This window comes from Manis pentadactyla, chromosome 4 (genome assembly GCF_030020395.1).
Source record: "Manis pentadactyla isolate mManPen7 chromosome 4, mManPen7.hap1, whole genome shotgun sequence".
NCBI classification, from domain to species: Eukaryota; Metazoa; Chordata; class Mammalia; order Pholidota; family Manidae; genus Manis; species Manis pentadactyla.
The window spans coordinates 119,025,437-119,043,360 of record NC_080022.1 but is presented as its reverse complement, the minus strand read 5'-3'; the positions used below and the strand labels follow the sequence as shown (position 1 = coordinate 119,043,360).

The following is a 17,924-nucleotide window of genomic DNA, read 5'->3' as shown; positions in this document are numbered from 1 at the left end:
GCCAAGTGTCCTTGGCCTAAGAGCCCTGTCGTGGCTGCCTAGTCATAGACGAGGTGTGAAGGGAAGGTAGTTGAGAGAGGTCCCTCGAATCTCATGGAAGGTGGTAGGCAGGGTAGGTTTAGGGTAGCCGTTCTCAGATCATTTTGGAGAACCCCCATGGTTCTTTCAGGTGGCTCTTGAGCTGACCTGTTTTAGAAGGAATGCTTCTATAAAGTGAGGTTTTCATGCCTGGCAGGCATCATTTTCAAGTGTTAGTATGTTTATGATGATATCATAAATGGTGAAAAGAACACAGACGTCAGAGCATCCAGTTTCTGCCTGTGTTCCTCATGACCGCTCTTAATCTCTTGGACCTCTGTCCCAATTTCTCAGTAGTTAAAATAGAGGATAATGTGTTTAAAATGCCTAAAAGAGCTCAAACTCTTAGTAGGCCCTCAGCCACTGTTCTCTTATTCCTGTCTTCCTGCTGCTTATCAGAAGTAACTGACTGTCCCGTTGCATTTGGTGAGGCATATATGTGTGTGAGAACCCGTAGGGGAGTTGAGAATGATGGATGTTTTGCCTGCCTTCTCCCAGTGTAATTTATCAGTGGAAAAAGAGCCACTAATAGAGAAGAGACATGCAGCCTTTGCTCATTATAGTGCACTTTTACCTGCTGTGTAGTTATTTGCTCTGTATTACAAAGACTTGTTTCACAAGTTACCCCATAGTGAATTTCTGTCTTTGGTCTTAAAAACTAGGCATTTGCTTTGGGAAAATTGTAATTCATTATTAGATAACAATAAAAGGTATTGAGTGTACTGGCTACAAACACAGTACTGTGTTTTCTTTGGCTTCCTATACAAAAGATATTCCTCTAATATTCTAATCTGACTTTTGTCTCACCTTCAAACCTTTAGCCTCTAAGCAATGCGTACCATGAGTTAGCACAAGTTTATTCAACCAACAACCCCTCAGAACTCCGAAACCTGGTGAACAAGCACAGTGAAACCTTTACTCGTGATAACAACATGGGACTGGTGAAGCAATGCTTGTCCTCTCTTTATAAGAAGAACATTCAGAGGCTAACCAAGGTGAGGCAGGCGCTGTCCTCAGATGCATCTCCTGATATCCCTGACTCCCTCTTCTTCCCTTCTTGGTGCTGAGGAGAAAAGTGAGGGATGAAGTGCAGCAGGACACCTGTGATAAGAAGGGACCCTCGCAACTGATTTACCTAGAGTTTGACTTAGACCTTCTGGTCTTTTCAGGGCTAGAGTAGGGTATTCGAGAAGAGAAACATGGGAAGAGGAAGCCCGGTAGAAGGTACGGATGCACTGGGAGGCAGAGAAAGGTAGCCTGAGAAAGGAGAACAGTTCCATGGGCAGATGGGGGTGATCCCAGCCATGTAAACGGGAGTCCGGTGACCAGCCTGGGAACGTCTAAGGCTGTGCTGGCCTCAGTTTGAACATCTTACTTTGTTGCTATTACTCTGACATCCCCGTTTAGGCAGGATTAAATGAGCTGAATACAGTTGAACTGCAGGAGGTTAGCCAGTTACAATTTTTATTTTCAAAATGAAAATAACCTGATGGATTTTGATTATGGGAAATAGGCTTATCAAGTGTTCAAACATTACAGAAAAGTATGAAAGAAAAATGAAATCCCAAGTGAGCTAGGAAAGCAAATGCTGCAAGTAAAAGGAAACTGACAGGGAGCAGCTTGCTTTTTTCTCTTGAGAAGTAGTCTGGTCACATGCTGCAGTTCACAGCTGTTAAGAGTGTGGGCAGTCGGTTCCTGCGTGCACCCTCTGCACCGGGTCAGCATGTGAGGTGGGTGAAGCAGCAGCAAGAATAGAAGGTGTCTGCTGCTAGGCAATAACAGGGCGGGCCCCTGTGCCCTGGAGGAGGATGGTGGGCATGACAGGTGAGGGCCTGGAGAAGCCCAGAGAGTGGGGAGCAGGGGGTCGTCGTGGGGACAGGCAGACCATGCGGGGGGAAGAGGAAGGAAGGTGAGGAGATGGTCACTGACCAAGAGAAGGGAACACCTCCTAGACACTTGAGAGAGAGTAACTAGCTTCCTGACACCAGGTAGTCAGCATAGAGTTTGTAAAAAGTTCATTTGTAAGAGGAAAGTGAAGGGTATAAAAGAGAAAACAACTCAAAAAGAATAAAAAACAAATGTAACCTCTCAGCCAGAGAAAAACCAACTTGACCCACAGGCACAAAAGATGAGGTTCTGAGACTCAAGGTGATTGGCAGCCTAATTTTCCCCACAAAATTTTCTGTTTGGTTCAGGTACCAGTAGAGCCACTCTAGGTGAAATCCTATCTCACCATCAAGAGGTAGCCATTGAAAAATAGCTGTACCTCATTTGTGACTAGTACTTAAGGTTTAGATAAAAAAATCAAACTTTTTATAAAGGTAAAAGTGCGTTTCAGAAAAGTATTGAATTGCAACACAAGAAAAGTGAAAAATTAGAACTTAAGAATCCAATTAGTAGACATCACTGCAGAAGCCATCAGTTAGCTGTCTTGTGAAATAGTCAACCACAGCTCCTCACTTGGAAATAAGTTGATAGCTTATACTCTGAGAAGTCAGTACAGGAAAGTGCAGTTCTGGATTAGATAAAGCCAGAACAAGAGTTTGACCCAACAGGAAGGGCCTCAAGACACTGGCCCGGGGCAGTGTCTCCATGGTCATCAGTGTCCTGGGTCCTGCATGGCCGACTCAGGGTTGATTGGGGTCTGCTGGACTGGTAAACACTGCCTAGGGCCCCTAAGGGAGGGCCACCATAACTGCTTGTCATCAGGACACTGTCATCAAAGGACATGTCTAGACAGAAGGTCGAATTTTTGATGGTGGCAGTTACACTTTTTGGCACCATGTCCCAATGCCAGAATAATAGAAGGGGGGGAAAAAATGAAAGGATTTTTCTAGCTACACTAATCTCTTTTTTTTTTTTAATTTTATTTTGGTATCATTAATCTACAATTACATGAAGGACATTATGTTCACTAGGCTTCCCCCCTCACCAAGTCCCCCCGACATACCCATTCACAGTCACTGTCCATCAACATACTAAGATGCTGTAAAATCACTACTTGTCTTCTCTGTGTTGCACAGCCCTCCCTGTGCCCCCCTGCACACTATACATGTTAATCGTAGTGCCCCCTTTCTTTTTTCCTGCCCTTATTCCTCCCTTCCCACCCGTCCTCCCCAGTCCCTTTCCTTTTGGTAACTGTTAGTCCATTCTTGGGTTCTGTGCTTCCGCTGCTGTTTTGTTCCTTCAGTTTTCTTTTGCTCTTATACTCCACATATGAGTGAAATCATTTGGTACTTGTCTTTCTCCGCCTGGCTTATTTCACTGAGCATAATACCTACCCTCTAGCTCCATCCATGTTGTTGCAAATGGTAGGATCTGTTTTTTTCTTATAGCTGAGTATTATTCCATTGTGTATATGTGCCACATCTTCTTTATCCATTCATCTACTGATGGACATTTAGGTTGCTTCCATATCTTGGCTATTGTAAATAGTGCAGCAATAAACATAGGAGTGCATTTGTCTTTTTCAAACTGGAGTGCTGCATTCTTAGGGTAAATTCCTAGAAGTGAAGTTCCTGGGTCAAATGGTATTTCTATTTTGAGCATTTTGAGGAACCTCCATACTGCTTTCCACAATGGTTGAACTAATTTGCATTCCCACCAGCAGTGTAGGAGGGTTCCCCTTTCTCCACAACCTCACCAACATTTGTTGTTGTTTCTCTTTTGGATGGTAGCCATCCTTACTGGTGTGAGATGATATCTCATTGTGGTTTTAATTTGCATTTCTCTGATGACAAGCGATGTGCAGCATCTTTTCATGTGTCTCTTGGCCATCTGAATTTCTTCTTTAGAGAACTGTCTATTCAGCTCCTGTGCCCATTTTCTTACTGGATTATTTGCTTTTTCTTTGTTGAGGTGTGTGAGCTCTTTATATATTTTGGATGTCAACCCTTTATCGAATCTGTTATTTACGAATATATTCTCCCATACTGTAGGATACCTGATGGTGTCCTTTGCTGTACAGAAGCTTTTCAGCTTGATATAGTCCCATTTGTTCATTTTTGCTTTTGTTTCCCTTGCCTGGGGAGATATGTTCAAGAAGAGGTCACTCATGTTTATGTCTAAGATTTTTGCCTATGTTTTTTTCTAAGAGTTTTATGGTTTCATGACTTACATTCAATTCTTTGATCCATTTTGAATTTACTTTTGTGTATGGGGTTAGACAGTGATCCAGTTTCATTCTCTTACATGTAGCTGTCCAGTTTTGCCAGCACCATCTGTTGAAGAGACTGTCATTTCCCCATTGTATGTCCGTGGCCCCTTTATCGAATATTAGTTGACCATATATGTTTGGGTTAATGTTTGGAGTCTCTATTCTGTTCCATTGGTCTGTGGCTCTGTTCTTCTGCCAGTATCAAATTGTCTTGATTACTGTGGCTTTGTAGTACAGCTTGAAGTTGGGGAGTGAGATACCCCCCACTTTATTCTTCCTTCTCAGGATTACTTTAGTTATTCGGGGTCTTTGGTGTTTCCATATGAATTTTTAAACTATTTGTTCCAGTTCATTGAAGAATGCTGTTGGTAATTTGATAGGGATTGCAACGAATCTGTATATTGCTTTGGGCAGGATGGCCATTTTGATGATATTAATTCTTCCTAGTCAAGAGCATGAGATGAGTTTCCATTTGTTAGTGTCCTCTTTAATTTCTCTTAAGAGTGTCTTATAGTTTTCAGACGATAGGTCTCTCACTTCCTTGGTTAGGTTTATTCCTAGGTATTTTATTCTTTTTGATGCTATTGTGAATGGAATTGTCTTCCTGATTTCTCTTTCTATTAGTTCATTGTTAGTGTATAGGAAAGCCACAGATTTCTGTGTGTTAATTTTGTATCCTGCAACTTTGCTGAATTCCGATATTAGCTCTAGTAGTTTTGGAGTGGAGTCTTTAGGGATTTTATGTACAATATCATGTCATCTGCAAATAGTGACAGTTTAACTTCTTCTTTACCAATTTGGATTCCTTGTATTTCTTTGTTTTGTCTAATTGCCGTGGCTAGGAACTCCATTACTATGTTGAATAACTGGGGAGAGTGGGCATCCCTGTCTTGTTCCCGATCGCAGAGGAAAAGCTTTCAGCTTCTCGCTGTTCAGTATGATGTGGGTTTGTCATATACTGCCTTTATTATGTTGAGGTACTTGCCCTCTATTCCCATTTTGCTGAGAGTTTTTATCATGAATGGATGTTGAACTTTGTCAAATGCTTTTTCAGCATCTATGGAGATGATCATGTGGTTTTTGTCTTTCTTTTTGTTGATGTGGTGGATGATATTGATGGACGTTAGAATGTTGTACCATCCTTGCATCCCTGGGATGAATCCCACTTGGTCATGGTGTATGATCCTTTTGATGTATTTTTGAATTCGGTTTGCTAATATTTTGTTGAGTATTTTTGCATCTACGTTCATGAGGGATATTGGTCTGTAGTTTTCTTTTTTGGTGGTTTCTTTGCCTGGTTTTGGTATTAGGGTGATATTGGCTTCATAGAATGAGTTTAGGAGTATTCCCTCCTCTTCTATTTTTTGGAAAACTTTAAGGAGAATGGGTATTATGTCTTCTCTGTATGTCTGATAAAATTCCGAGGTAAATCCATCTGGCCCAGGGATTTTGTTCTTTGGTAGTTTTTTGATTACCGCTTCAATTTCGTTGCTGGTAATTTAATTGGTCTGTTTAGATTTTCTGTTTCTTTCTGGGTCAGTCTTGGAAGGTTGTATTTTTCCAGGAAGTTGTCCATTTCTCCTAGTTTTCCCAGCTTGTTACCGTATAGGTTTTCATAGTACTCTCTAATTATTCTTTGTATTTCTGTGGGGTCCATCGTGATTTTTTCCTTTCTCGTTTCTGATTCTGTTGATGTGTGTTGACTCTTTTCCTCTTAATAAGTCTGGCTAGAGGCTTATCTATTTTGTGTATTTTCTCGAAGAACCAGCTCTTGGTTTCACTGATTTTTGCTATTGTTTTATTCTTCTCAATTTTATTTATTTCTTCTCTGATCTTTATTATGTCCCTCCTTCTGCTGACCTTAGGCCTCATTTGTTCTTTTTCCAATTTCAATAATTGTGACATTAGACCATTCATTTGGGATTGTTCTTCCTTCTTTAAATATGCCTGGATTGCTATATACTTTCCTCTTAAGACTGCTTTTGCTGTATCCCACAGTAGTTGGGGCTTTGTGTTGTTGTCATTTGTTTCCATATATTGCTGGATCTCCATTTTAACTTGGTCATTGATCCATTGATTATTTAGGAGCATATTGTTAAGCCTCCATGTGTTTGTGAGCCTTTTTGCTTTCTTTGTACAATTTATTTCTAGTTTTATGCCTTTGGGGTCTGAAAAGTTGGTTGGTAGGATTTCAATCTTCTGGAATTTACTGAGGCTCTTTTTGTGGCCTAGTATGTGGTCTATTCTGGAGAACGTTCCATGTGCACTTGAGAAGAATGTGTATCCTGTTGTTTTTGGATGTAGAGGAGTTCTGTAGATGTCTATTAGGTCCATCTGTTCTAGTGTGTTGTTCAGTGCCTCTGTGTCCTTACTTATTTTCTGTCTGGTGGATCTGTCCTTTGGTGTGAGTGGTGTGTTGAAGTCTCCCAAAATAAATGCATTGCATTCTGTTTCCTCCTTTAATTCTGTTAGTATTTGTTTCACATATGTTGGTGCTCCTGTATTGGGTGCATATATATTTATAATGGTTATAACCTCTTGTTGGACTGAGCCCTTTATCATTATGTAATGTCCTTCTTTATCTTTTGTTACCTTCTTTATTTTGAAGTCTATTTTGTCTGATACTAGTATTGCAACACCTGCTTTTTTCTCTCTTGTTTGCATGAAATATCTTTTTCCATCCCTTTACTTTAAGTCTGTGCATGTCTTTAGGTTTGAGGTGAGTCTCTTGTAAGCAGCATATGGATGGGTCTTGCTTTTTTATCCATTCTATTACTCTGTGTCTTTTGATTGGTGCATTCAGTCCATTTACATTTAGGGTGATTATTGAAAGGTATGTACTTACTGCCATTGCAGGCTTTAAGTTTGTGGTTACCAAAGGTTCAAGGTTAGCTTCTTTACTATCTTGCTGTCTAACTTAAGTCGCTTATTGAGCTATTATAAACACGGTCTGATGATTCTTTATTTCTCTCCCTTCTTATTCCTCCTCCTCCATTCTTCATATGTTGGGTGTTTTGTTCTGTGCTCTTTTTAGGAGTGCTCCCATCTAGAGCAGTCCCTGTAAGATGCCCTGTAGAGGTGGTTTGTGGGAGGCAAATTCCCTCAACTTTTGCTTGTCTGGGAATTGTTTAATCCCTCCTTCATATTTAAATGATAATTGTGCTGGAAACAGTATTCTTGGTTCGAGGCCCTTCTGTTTCATTGCATTAAGTATATCATGCCATTCTCTTCTGGCCTGTAGGGTTTCTGTTGAGAAGTCTGATGATAGCCTGATGGGTTTTCCTTTGTAGGTGACCTTTTTTTTCTCTCTGGCTGCCTTTAATACTTTGTCCTTGTCTTTGATCTTTGCCATTTTAATTATTATGTGTCTTGGTGTTGCCCTACTTGGATCCCTTGTCTTGGGAGTTCTGTGTACCTGTGTGGTCTGAGAGGCCATTTCCTCTCCTAGTTTGGGGAAGTTTTCAGCAATTATTTCTTCAAAGACACTTTCTCTCCCTTTTTCTCTCTCTTCTTCTTCTGGTACCCCTATAGTGCGGATATTGTTCCATCTCGTTGGTCACACAGTTCTCTTAATATTCTTTCATTCTTGGAGATCCTTTTATCTCTCTCTGCATCAGCTTCTCTGCGTTCCTGTTCTCTGTTTTCTAGTCCATTAATGGTCTCTTGCATCTCGTCCATTCTGCTTTGAAATCATTCCAGAGATTGTTTTATTTCTGTATTCTCCCTCCTTAGTTCTTGCATATTTGTCTGCAAGTCCCATCAGCATGGTTATGACTTTTGTTTTGAATTCTTTTTCAGGAATATTGGTTAAATCTATCTCCCCAGGTTCCTTCTCAGGGGAAGATGTAGAAGATGTCGAAGATGTCTGGGTTAGTCTTTTCTGGATCAAATTTTTTTGCCTTTTCATGTTGATAGGTGCAATGGTGAGCTATTGACTGGTCTGTCAGCTGGGAGAGCCAAGACTTTTTCCACTTGCTCCTGGCCTTTCTTTACTGGGACAACTGCGACCCCTAGTGGCTTGTATTGGGCAATTGCGTGTAGACTGGGTCTCTGTATCTTGCCTGGCGGTATGGAGGAAGCTCCATTGCTGTGGGCGTGGCCAGCCTCAGGTTGCTGCTCTGCTATGGTGGGGCCCCGGAGGGGTAATGGACGGGGGACTGTTTGGGTATTTACCTCCGTGAGGGGTCTCAGAGCTGTTGCCCAGGGGGTTAGTGTGCCCGGTGTTCCCTGGAATTTCCAGTGGCTGGACTGTGACCCAGGATGCTTCCATCCAGTTGTGAGGTCCCTGTCCCTTTAAGACTTTCAAAAAGCACTCACTTTTCTTTGTCCCAGAGGCACCGGCAACAGGACCTGTTCACAGGTCTTACTGTCCTGCTTCCCTAGTTTCCAGCACCCCACGCATATACTGTGTGTCTGCTCTCTGGTCCGGATGGCTAGGTCTGGGTGTTTAGGAGTCCTGGGCTCCCTCTCCCTCCCCGCTCTGAGTCCTCTCCTCTCGCCGGGAGCTGGGATGAGGGGCCTCGGGTCCCGCTGGGCTGCGGCTTGTATCTTACCCCTTACACCAGGTGCTGAGTTCTCGCAGGTGTGGATGTAGTCTGGCTGTTGTCCTGTGTATTCTGGTCTCTCTTTTAGGGATAGTTGTATTTGTTGTATTTTCAAAAATATATATGTTTTTGGGAGGAGATTCCCACTGTCCTACTCACGCCACCATCTTGGCTCCGCCCCACTAATCTCTTTCTTATTCAAGTTAGAAAATCAAAAGCTTTTCAAGAAGTCTCACCAGGTAGATGCATATCAGCGTTGGTGACGTCTGATGGCCCTGCTGGCTGAAAAGCAGCTAGGGACAAGACCATCACATGGACATCAAACGTGCTCCATACCAACGTTTTCTGGATCCCTCTTGCTTTGTCTCTTTATAAGCAGACACTTTTAAATACAACTGGGATCATATTCCGCATGCTATTTGGTACCTTGCCTTTTCTGTTGAGAATGTCTTAAACCACTCTGCATGGCAACAGTTACCCTAGTCTGTTGAATGATGGATCATAATTTGTTCACCCAGTTCTCTACTGATAGACATTCATGTGGAAGTTTATATTTATTTTGAAATAGGAAAATGATAATTCTATGTATTTAGAAATTTTCACTTCTAAGTCTCTATATTATAAAGACTATTAATATACTTATTAAAATTAATAATAATTTCATTGGTGCTAAACTAAAGCATATGTAGATTTTTTGGCCATTCCCTTATCAAGAATTTTCAAGATCAAGAGTTCTAACATGCCCTGCTCTGAAAATGCCCTTGTGGTATAGGTGTCAACTTCCCTAATAAAGAGTTTTTTTATTTTGTTTCTAAAAGGAGACATTTTAATCAGTTCCCAGGTACAGCAGAGGTAAACACTGGTTTCTGTTGAACTCCCCATTTGTTTACTCATGTTAGCTTTGAATTTTGATGGATGAATGCAGTATTCTCAATTTTATTTTGTTTTAATAGGTAATACATTTACCATACAAAATTAAAAAATTCTAAAATCTCCAGCCAGTTCCTATATCCCAGCTACCCTTTTTCTTTCCCCAGAACCAGCCCAATGTTGCCAGTTTCTTGAGTAGTTATCTAGTCATCTAGAGATTGTTTTGCACATATAAGCACACATATGTGTGCTCTTGCACACTCTTGTACATTCTTTCCCTTTCCTTTACATGGATATTAGCATGCCATATACCCAGCTCTGCATCTTCCTTTTTTATAGTTCATGGTATGCATATTTTGGATTCTTTGAGTTCATAAAAAGTGTCCCCACTTTTTAATTTTTTTTACAACTGTAAAGTAGTCCATTTATATAATTATACTATACTGTACTTAACCAGTCCTATTGATGGACATTTAGATGGTTCCCATCTTTTGTAATCACAAACAGTGCTACAGTGAATAACTTTGCAGGTATGTCATTTCAGATGTATAGGAAAATACATGTAGGATACATTTCCAGAAGTCATTACTCCTCTGGAAAATGGATGACTAAAGCCACTGGGTTCATTCATTTCAATTGCTTTCACAACAAAAATTATTTTGTACAGTAATGAAAAGCAAATTTTCAGTGATTCAGTAGAACTCTGCTTGTGTTTAATAAAATGTATTTCCTTATTTGCTTCTACCTGTGATAATTCTAAATTTCAGACCTTTTTAACACTGTCGTTACAAGATATGGCAAGTCGTGTGCAGTTATCTGGACCTCAGGAGGCAGAAAAATACGTCCTGCACATGGTAAGTATATACATACAAAGTGAATTAGTGGATATTTGTCCTTTAAAAAGTATCAGATGTTCACTATGGAGAATATAAAAAAGGAGAAATGGGGGTCATCCAAAATCAACCTCTGGACATTTGGTTTATTTCCTTGATCTATGGGGTTTTCCAGTCTTACATACTCATATCTTATATACCATGAGTCCTGTTTGTGCTCTTAATTCATTCCATTGTGAGAGCTTTTGTAAACATTATTTAAGGTACTCATGAAATATTTCCAATACACAAAGAGGCATGAAGCTACTCAAATGTGCTGGTCCATAACAAGGCGACAAACTTGTGCCCTCATGTAGGTCAGGGCACTGCTACATTCAGAGAGAGCCCTGTTTAGCCAGACAGTGTACTTAGGGGCATCATTGAATGCAGTCTGACTTTCACCCCTTAACCTTGTGGACCACTGTCAGTCCATGCCTGTGCTTTAGGTAGTTGAAGTAAAAAGGGTGCTGGAGCAGGCACCCACATGCTCAGCAACCAGCTTCAGGAATCAGCTAGTCCAGTGTACTTGAGACCTTTATTTATCACTTCCCAGTTGTATCTCCCCACCCTCCAAATTTGGGTAAGCATCATTTAAATGACTATATGGTATCCCACCAAGTTGACATACTGTAATCTACCTACCTATTCAGTTATATAAATAAATGGCTCTGTCTGATCTGATCCACCAAAACACACCTCTGTCTTCAGCCCAAGTCAGGCAGATTTTCTTTCATGTAGTAAATCAACATTCTCTTTTTCTGCTGGGGATCTCCCCTTTGATTTCTATGTAAATAAAGAACACAGGATTAGGAATTATAAAACTATTTGCCTTTGTGGTACTGGAGTATTTTATTTACATAGTTCAATTTACAAATGTTTTGAGGTTTTTTGTTCCTTCAACCTAACTTAACCCTCAAAACACAAACACACATCCCAAACAAATAGAACCTGTCTGACTTGACCAACCTTGGAATGCCTGCTAAGAGCACCTTTCCAACCCCCTAGGAGTTATCCAGACTGAATAAGCTGCAGTGCCTGCCCCCGGGGAACTCGATATTTAGTGGTGGGTAAGATGAAATCTATGAATTAGGTTATGACACCAGCCAGGACACGTGAGCTAGAGAGAGGTTTTGAGGGGCCAGAGGAGAGGGATTGGTTTTAAATCTGGGTGACCAACCCAGACAGAGCCTGACAGGTTCTGGATCACCCCAGGGGACATTTGTCAATGTCCAAAAACATTTTTGTTGTCACAGTTGAAGGCACTACTCAGCTAGTGGGTAGAGGCCAGAGATACTGCTGAACATCCCACAACACAGAATTCCCTGGCCCAAAATGCCCATACTGCCACACTTGGAAACCCTGCTCTGGAGTGTAAGATCTGTGCGTAAGGATTTTGTTTTTAATCAAGACTTAATTTTTTTAGAGCAGTTAGAGGTTCATCGCAAAATTGAGGGGACAATACATAGATTTCCTGTATACCCCCTTCCTTGACACATGCATAGCCTCCCCAGTTATCAACATCCCTGACCATAGCAGGACAGTTGTTGGGCCTGATGAACCTGCATTGACAGATCATCACTCAAAAGTCTAGGTACACAAGGGGTACCTGGGTGTGGTTTATTCTGTCGGTCTGGACAAGTCTGTGATGACATGTTACCCATCATTAGGGTAGTAGTTCCGTTCATACGGAGTAGTTTCATTGCCCTAAAAACCCTCTGTGCTCTGCCTTGTCATCCCATCCCTGGCAACAACTGGTCTTTTACTATCCCAATGGTCTGCTTGTCCCTGAATGTTGTATGGGTGGAATCACAGCGTGTAGCCTTTTCAGACTGGCTTCTTTCACTTTGTATCTGCATTTAAGTTTCCTCCATGGCTTTTCATGGCTTGATGGCTCATTTCTTTTCGGTGCTGAATAATACCCATTGTCTGAATGTAGCACAGTTTATGCATTCACCTAGTGAAGGACATCTTTGTTCCTTCCAAATTGTGACAATAACGAATAAAGCTGCCATAAATATCCATGTGCAGGTTTTTGCATGGGCATGTTTCCAACTCCCTTGGGTAAATACCAAGGAGCTTGATTGCTGGGTCATATGGTAAAGATTATGTTTTGCTTTTTAAGAAACCTGTCTTCCCAAGTGTCTGTACCATTTTGTATTCCCAACAGCCTGAATGAGAGCTGCTATTCCTCTACATTCTCACCAGCATTTGATGTTGTCAGTATTCCAGATTTTTGCCATTCAAGTAGGTGTGTAGTGGTACCTCATTTTAATTCGCCTTTCCCTGGTGACATCATGTAGAGCATCTTTTCATAGGCTTGTTTGCCATTTGTATATCTTCTTTGGTGAGTTGTCTGTTCAGGTCTTTGGCCCATTTTTAATCTGTTTTCTTATTTTTTAGTTTTAAGAATTCTTTGTGTATTTTGTGTAACAGTTGTTTGTATCTTTGCAAATATTTTCTCCCAGTCTTCTCATTTTTTGACATTGTCTTCTGCAGAGCAGAAATTCTTCATTTTAATGAAGTCCAGCTTATCAATTATTTCTTTCATGGATTGTGCCTTTGGTGTTATATCTAAAAATTCATACTCATACTTAAGGTCATCTGGATTTTCTCTTACATTTATCTTCTAGGAGTTTTAGTGTTCTGCAATTTACATTTAGGTCTGCAAACTATCTGAATTAACTTTTGTGAGGGCTGTAAGGTCTGTGTCTGGGTTCATTTTTTTTTGCACGTGTATGTGCAGTTGTTCAAACACCATTTGTTGTTAAGACCATCTCTGCCCCATGGTGTTACCTTTATTCCTCCCTCACCAAAGATCCAATGTGTGGATCTAGTTTTGAGAACTCTATTCTGTTCCACTGATCTGTTTGTCTTCTTTTTTGCCAATAACATACTGTCTTGATTACTGTAGCTTTACAATATCTTATAGTCAGGTATTATCAGTTCTTCCAACTTTGTTCTTCTCCTTTAATACTGTGTTGGCTATTCTAGATCTTTTACCTTTTCATGTAAATTTCAGAATCAGTTTGTCGATATGCATAAGATAACATGCGGGGATTTTGACTGAGACTGTTGAATCTGTAGATCATGTTGGGAATAACAGACATCTTGATAATATTGAGCCTTCTATCCATGAACATGGAACATCTCTCCATTTATTTTTTTGATTTCCTTTATCAGAGTTTTGTAGTTTTCCTCATACAGATCTTGTATATATTTTGTTAGATTTATTCCTAAGTATTTCATTTTTGAGGGGATGCTAATATAAATGGCATTGCTAATGTAAATGTTATCTCTCATGAGAGATAACTGTTCTGTAGTCTTCTTATAATATCTCTGCCTGTCTAGTTTGGTATTGGGGTAATACTGGCCTCAAAGAATGATTTGGAAGTGTTCCCTCTGCTTCTATCCTCTGAAAGAGATTGGTATAATTTCTTTCTTAATTGTTTGGTAGAATTCACCAGTGAACCCTTGTGGACCTGGTGCTTTTTGTTTCAGAACCTTAGTTATTGATTCAATTTCTTTAATAATAGATTTAGGCCCATTCAGATTGTTCTAGAGACTTTTTTAAGTAAACATTGTATTGAAGTATAACCTACATAGAAAAATGTACATTTAAGTGTATAGCGAAATACATTTTAACCAAGTAAAGACACGTGTACAACCAACACCTAGATCAAGAATCAGAGTATTACCAGTACCCGGAAACATTTCTTGTGCCTGATCCCAGCCCTACTTCTGGCTGGTGAAGTTATCATCTTGACTTCTAATATCCTATTTTAGTTGTATTTGCTTTTGAGCTTTATATAAAAAGGAAACATGTAGTATATTACTCTTTTGAGTCTGACTTTTTTACTCAACATAATGAAATTCATGTACAGTGTTGAATGTAGTTTTAGCTCATTCATTTTCAGGGCCACGGTGCTCCACTGTGTGAATATAACCTTTCTGCTCTAATTAGATGGGTCTGTGGGTTTCTAGTTGTTTCTAATTGTTTCTGGTTTGGTGATTACAGAAAGTGCTACTTGGTGCTTGTGGGTTTGCATTTTATTTGGATGTATCCCATCTGCTTTTTAAAGAGACACCTCTCTATAGTCACAGAACCTAAGAATTATGCATTCTATTTGATGTGTGTTGGGCTGGCTTCTCTCTCATTAAATAGCATGTATCCCTAACCAGGCTAGAAGGGAGAAGGCTGCTCAGTTCCACTGTAGCAAATGGACTAATAGCTGTCATCCAGTGGAGCAATTTGTTCAGAATAACAAGACCTGTTTGGGACTTTTATTGGCTTTTCACTTTTTGGCTTCATGGACAGGATTTGTCTCTGAAGATCAATCAAATTCCATTAATTCAAATAAAGAACATAGACCTTGAAACTACTTTGGAATCAGCATTGGCAGAAAAGTTTTCTTGATGGATTAGAAGATCATTTCTACTGTGATGGGACAGAAATTTGTTAGCATTTCACTTTTTAAATGCAAGGGCATGTAAATTGAATCTCAATGAAATTGATGTTTAAAGATGCAAGGGAAGCACTATGCTAAGAGAGGCAGGATACACAGCGCATATTGTGTGGCTCCATTCACAGGAAACACGTTGGACAGGCAAATCCTTAAGCCGAAAGTAGATGAGTGGCTGTCAGGCTGTGGGTGTGGGCGTGGGGAAAGAGGGATAATTGCTTAACAGATATGGGGTTTCCTTTTGGGGTAATGAAAATGTTTTGGTTCCAGGTAGAGCTGGTGGTGGCACACTGCAAATGTATGAATGCCAGTGAATTGTTCACTTTAAAATGGTTAATTTATATTATATGAATTTTACCTCAATAAAAAATGTTAGGGCAAGGATTTGTTTGTGTATGTTATTTTTGCCCCCTTAGCATCCATAATATTGCCTACACATAGAAGTGTTTAATAAATACTCGTTGGGTAAACAGATGGCACTTAAAAATATACATTTGTTTATTAATCGCTCTTTGCTTTCCTCTGATTATATTGAATCACTGTGTAATCACATAGTGTTCAGGTCTAAACTGCTTTTCTGATTTCTTTTTTAATAGATAGAGGATGGAGAAATTTTTGCAAGTATTAATCAGAAGGATGGTATGGTCAGTTTCCACGATAACCCTGAAAAATATAATAACCCGGCCATGCTTCATAACATTGATCAGGAGGTAAATATGAGTGCCAGGTTTTGATTTTTCTAATTAATGTTTGGGGTGCTGTATTTGAAATACTGCCCCTATTCTTCAGGATAATTTTAGTTTTAAATACAGGTAGTTCCCAACTGGTTTCTAGGAACCTCTTAGTTCCTAGAAAGTTAATTTCAAAATGGGCTGCCTAAAACTCTTCCAGATTGTATGGTTATAAGTAAATGATGGGTTAGCTTTCCCATCTTAACTCACCAAAGCCTATTAACTCCTGAAACATTTGAAGGATCTTACAATTAGTGTAATTTTATCCACACCCAATCACCACATCTAATGTAGAGCCTCATGTCTGTGGTAAGGTGTACTCAGAGTTCAAGGACAGGAGGTCAGAAAATGCCTCTGGCGGGCATGGGGGCTGCTGGGGTGGCTGGGGAGGAAAGGTGTTCCACGGTTCCCTGTCAGGGGGCAGTCGCAGGCCACAGAGCGGCCACCTCTGCAGCTTCTGAGGCCATGCTGCTCCGGGGGCTTCTGTGGCTCTGGACAGGAGTGGGATGGTGTGGGCAGTCTGTGCCTCACACCTCTGATTAAGGAGATGGGTTAAACCAAACATTAAATCTCAGAAACCTAAAAGCAATGCATAGTAGTGTAGTATACTTCCAACAGCCCCTTTTTTGCAATTCAAAATCCACAAACCCCTGAGAACTGCAAGTTTTCTTGGTAACTCGCTTGATGGCAAAGGTCACCTGAAATTATGTATAGTCAATATAGTCTTAACTTTGAATCACCATGTTTTGGTTTCACTGCAAAAGATACCTATGTGTTTGATTATGAGGCACTACCCTAGATCCTACTGGGATGTTAGGTAGTAAATAGTATTTGTACTGAATTCACTTTCTGAATTCAAAAATTCTGACTCCAAAACCTGTCTAGCCCTGGGGTTTCAGATCAAGGGCCTGTGAACCTGTGGCTCCCATGTCAAATGTAAAAGAATGTAGTTGGCCTAAATCCACTTACTGACCATCTTCAAACATGTCTGTCACTTAGATGCTGAAGTGCATAGAGCTGGATGAACGGCTGAAGGCTATGGACCAGGAGATCACAGTAAACCCCCAGTTTGTGCAGAAGGTGATGAGGGTTCCTCTGTTAACTAGGAGTGGGCTGGATGGAGAAGGACTTGTATTCCTACATCAGGAATGTGAACTTGATTTCAGATTAAATGTTTAGATGCCAGTTCTTGAAAACCTTCATCACTGGGTTCACAGAGAGACTCCGAGTATTTTCAAGCCACAGCCTGAATGCACAGGGTTGTTATTAGGGGGATGATAGGATGGCCCCAGGAGTCGCCTCCTCTCCTCTGTGCACAGGACAATGTTCTCCAGGAGGAATGGGCTGTGCTTGTTGGGGGCTGACGAGAAACCCTTGACAAGGACAGATAGAAACATACTACCTCACTTTCTCCTTTACAGAGCATGGGATCACAAGAAGATGATTCAGGAAACAAACCATCCAGTTACTCTTGAAACCAACATCCACCCTGAGTTAAAGGGGAGAAGCTGTCTCCTTGGCCAGTGGTGGTAGGAGGGCAGCAGGGAGGACCAAGCCTATTTCACCTGGACACTAAGAAATTATATTTTGTTTGACATCTTCAGTCCTATGTGCTTTCAGAAAACCATTCTCTCTGCAAAGAAAAGAAAAAAAAATCTCAAACTTTAAAGTCTGTTATGGATTTATTTATCCTCAGATTAATGTTGTTATTGCATTAAATCTACCTTTTTGTTTTAAATTATTTGAACATTGATGTGTCTTCTGTATCTGTATCACTTTTCCTTCCAAATAGCTTTTAAAGAACACATTCATTGTGAACAGACACAGATTTTAGGACGTTTTGGAAGATTTAAATCTTTTAAAAAAGGCTGGGAGAATTCCTAAGGCAGAAGCTGATTTTTCAGTTAAAATTAAAGTGTGTTTTAGTGACTGACAGTGTGCCCCGTGAGCTCAAGGGGTGCTGTTGTGTTCTTCTGAACCCTGGGTGAGTGTTACACTCTCTTGTAGTCTTGAAAATGGCTTTTTTATGAGATAAATGCCGACTTCTGCTTTTTCTTCTAGAAGCATTGTCAGGTGAGCCACACAGCTGCCTTTGAGAGCATTCAGGGCCCCTCCACAACACTCAGGGTGTGCTGCCTACGGTTAACTGAGTCAGCTCAGAAGGGGGAAGCCTTTGTGAAGTGTCATTGGCTTAAGTTAGAGTTTGGTCCTTA

General features: G+C 40.4%; 1 protein-coding gene across 4 annotated transcripts in view; it reads left to right on the top strand.

Annotated features, from left to right (window-relative positions):
• COPS3 (COP9 signalosome subunit 3) overlaps nucleotides 1–17,452 on the top strand; it is a 29,658-nt gene extending 12,206 nt beyond the window's left edge. Inside the window, exons 8-12 of one of the 4 annotated variants that reach the window (XM_036894009.2) lie at nucleotides 900–1,073; nucleotides 10,416–10,502; nucleotides 15,577–15,690; nucleotides 16,711–16,791; nucleotides 17,133–17,452. In XM_036894009.2, coding sequence (XP_036749904.1) covers nucleotides 900–1,073; nucleotides 10,416–10,502; nucleotides 15,577–15,690; nucleotides 16,711–16,791; nucleotides 17,133–17,186 — 510 coding nt within the window. In that variant the 3' untranslated portion in view covers nucleotides 17,187–17,452. The remainder of the gene's footprint in view (nucleotides 1–899; nucleotides 1,074–10,415; nucleotides 10,503–15,576; nucleotides 15,691–16,710; nucleotides 16,792–17,132) is intronic. The other 3 variants (XM_036894012.2, XM_036894010.2, XM_036894011.2) reach the window with 3 other exon arrangements.
• Nucleotides 17,453–17,924: the final 472 nt, after the last annotated feature.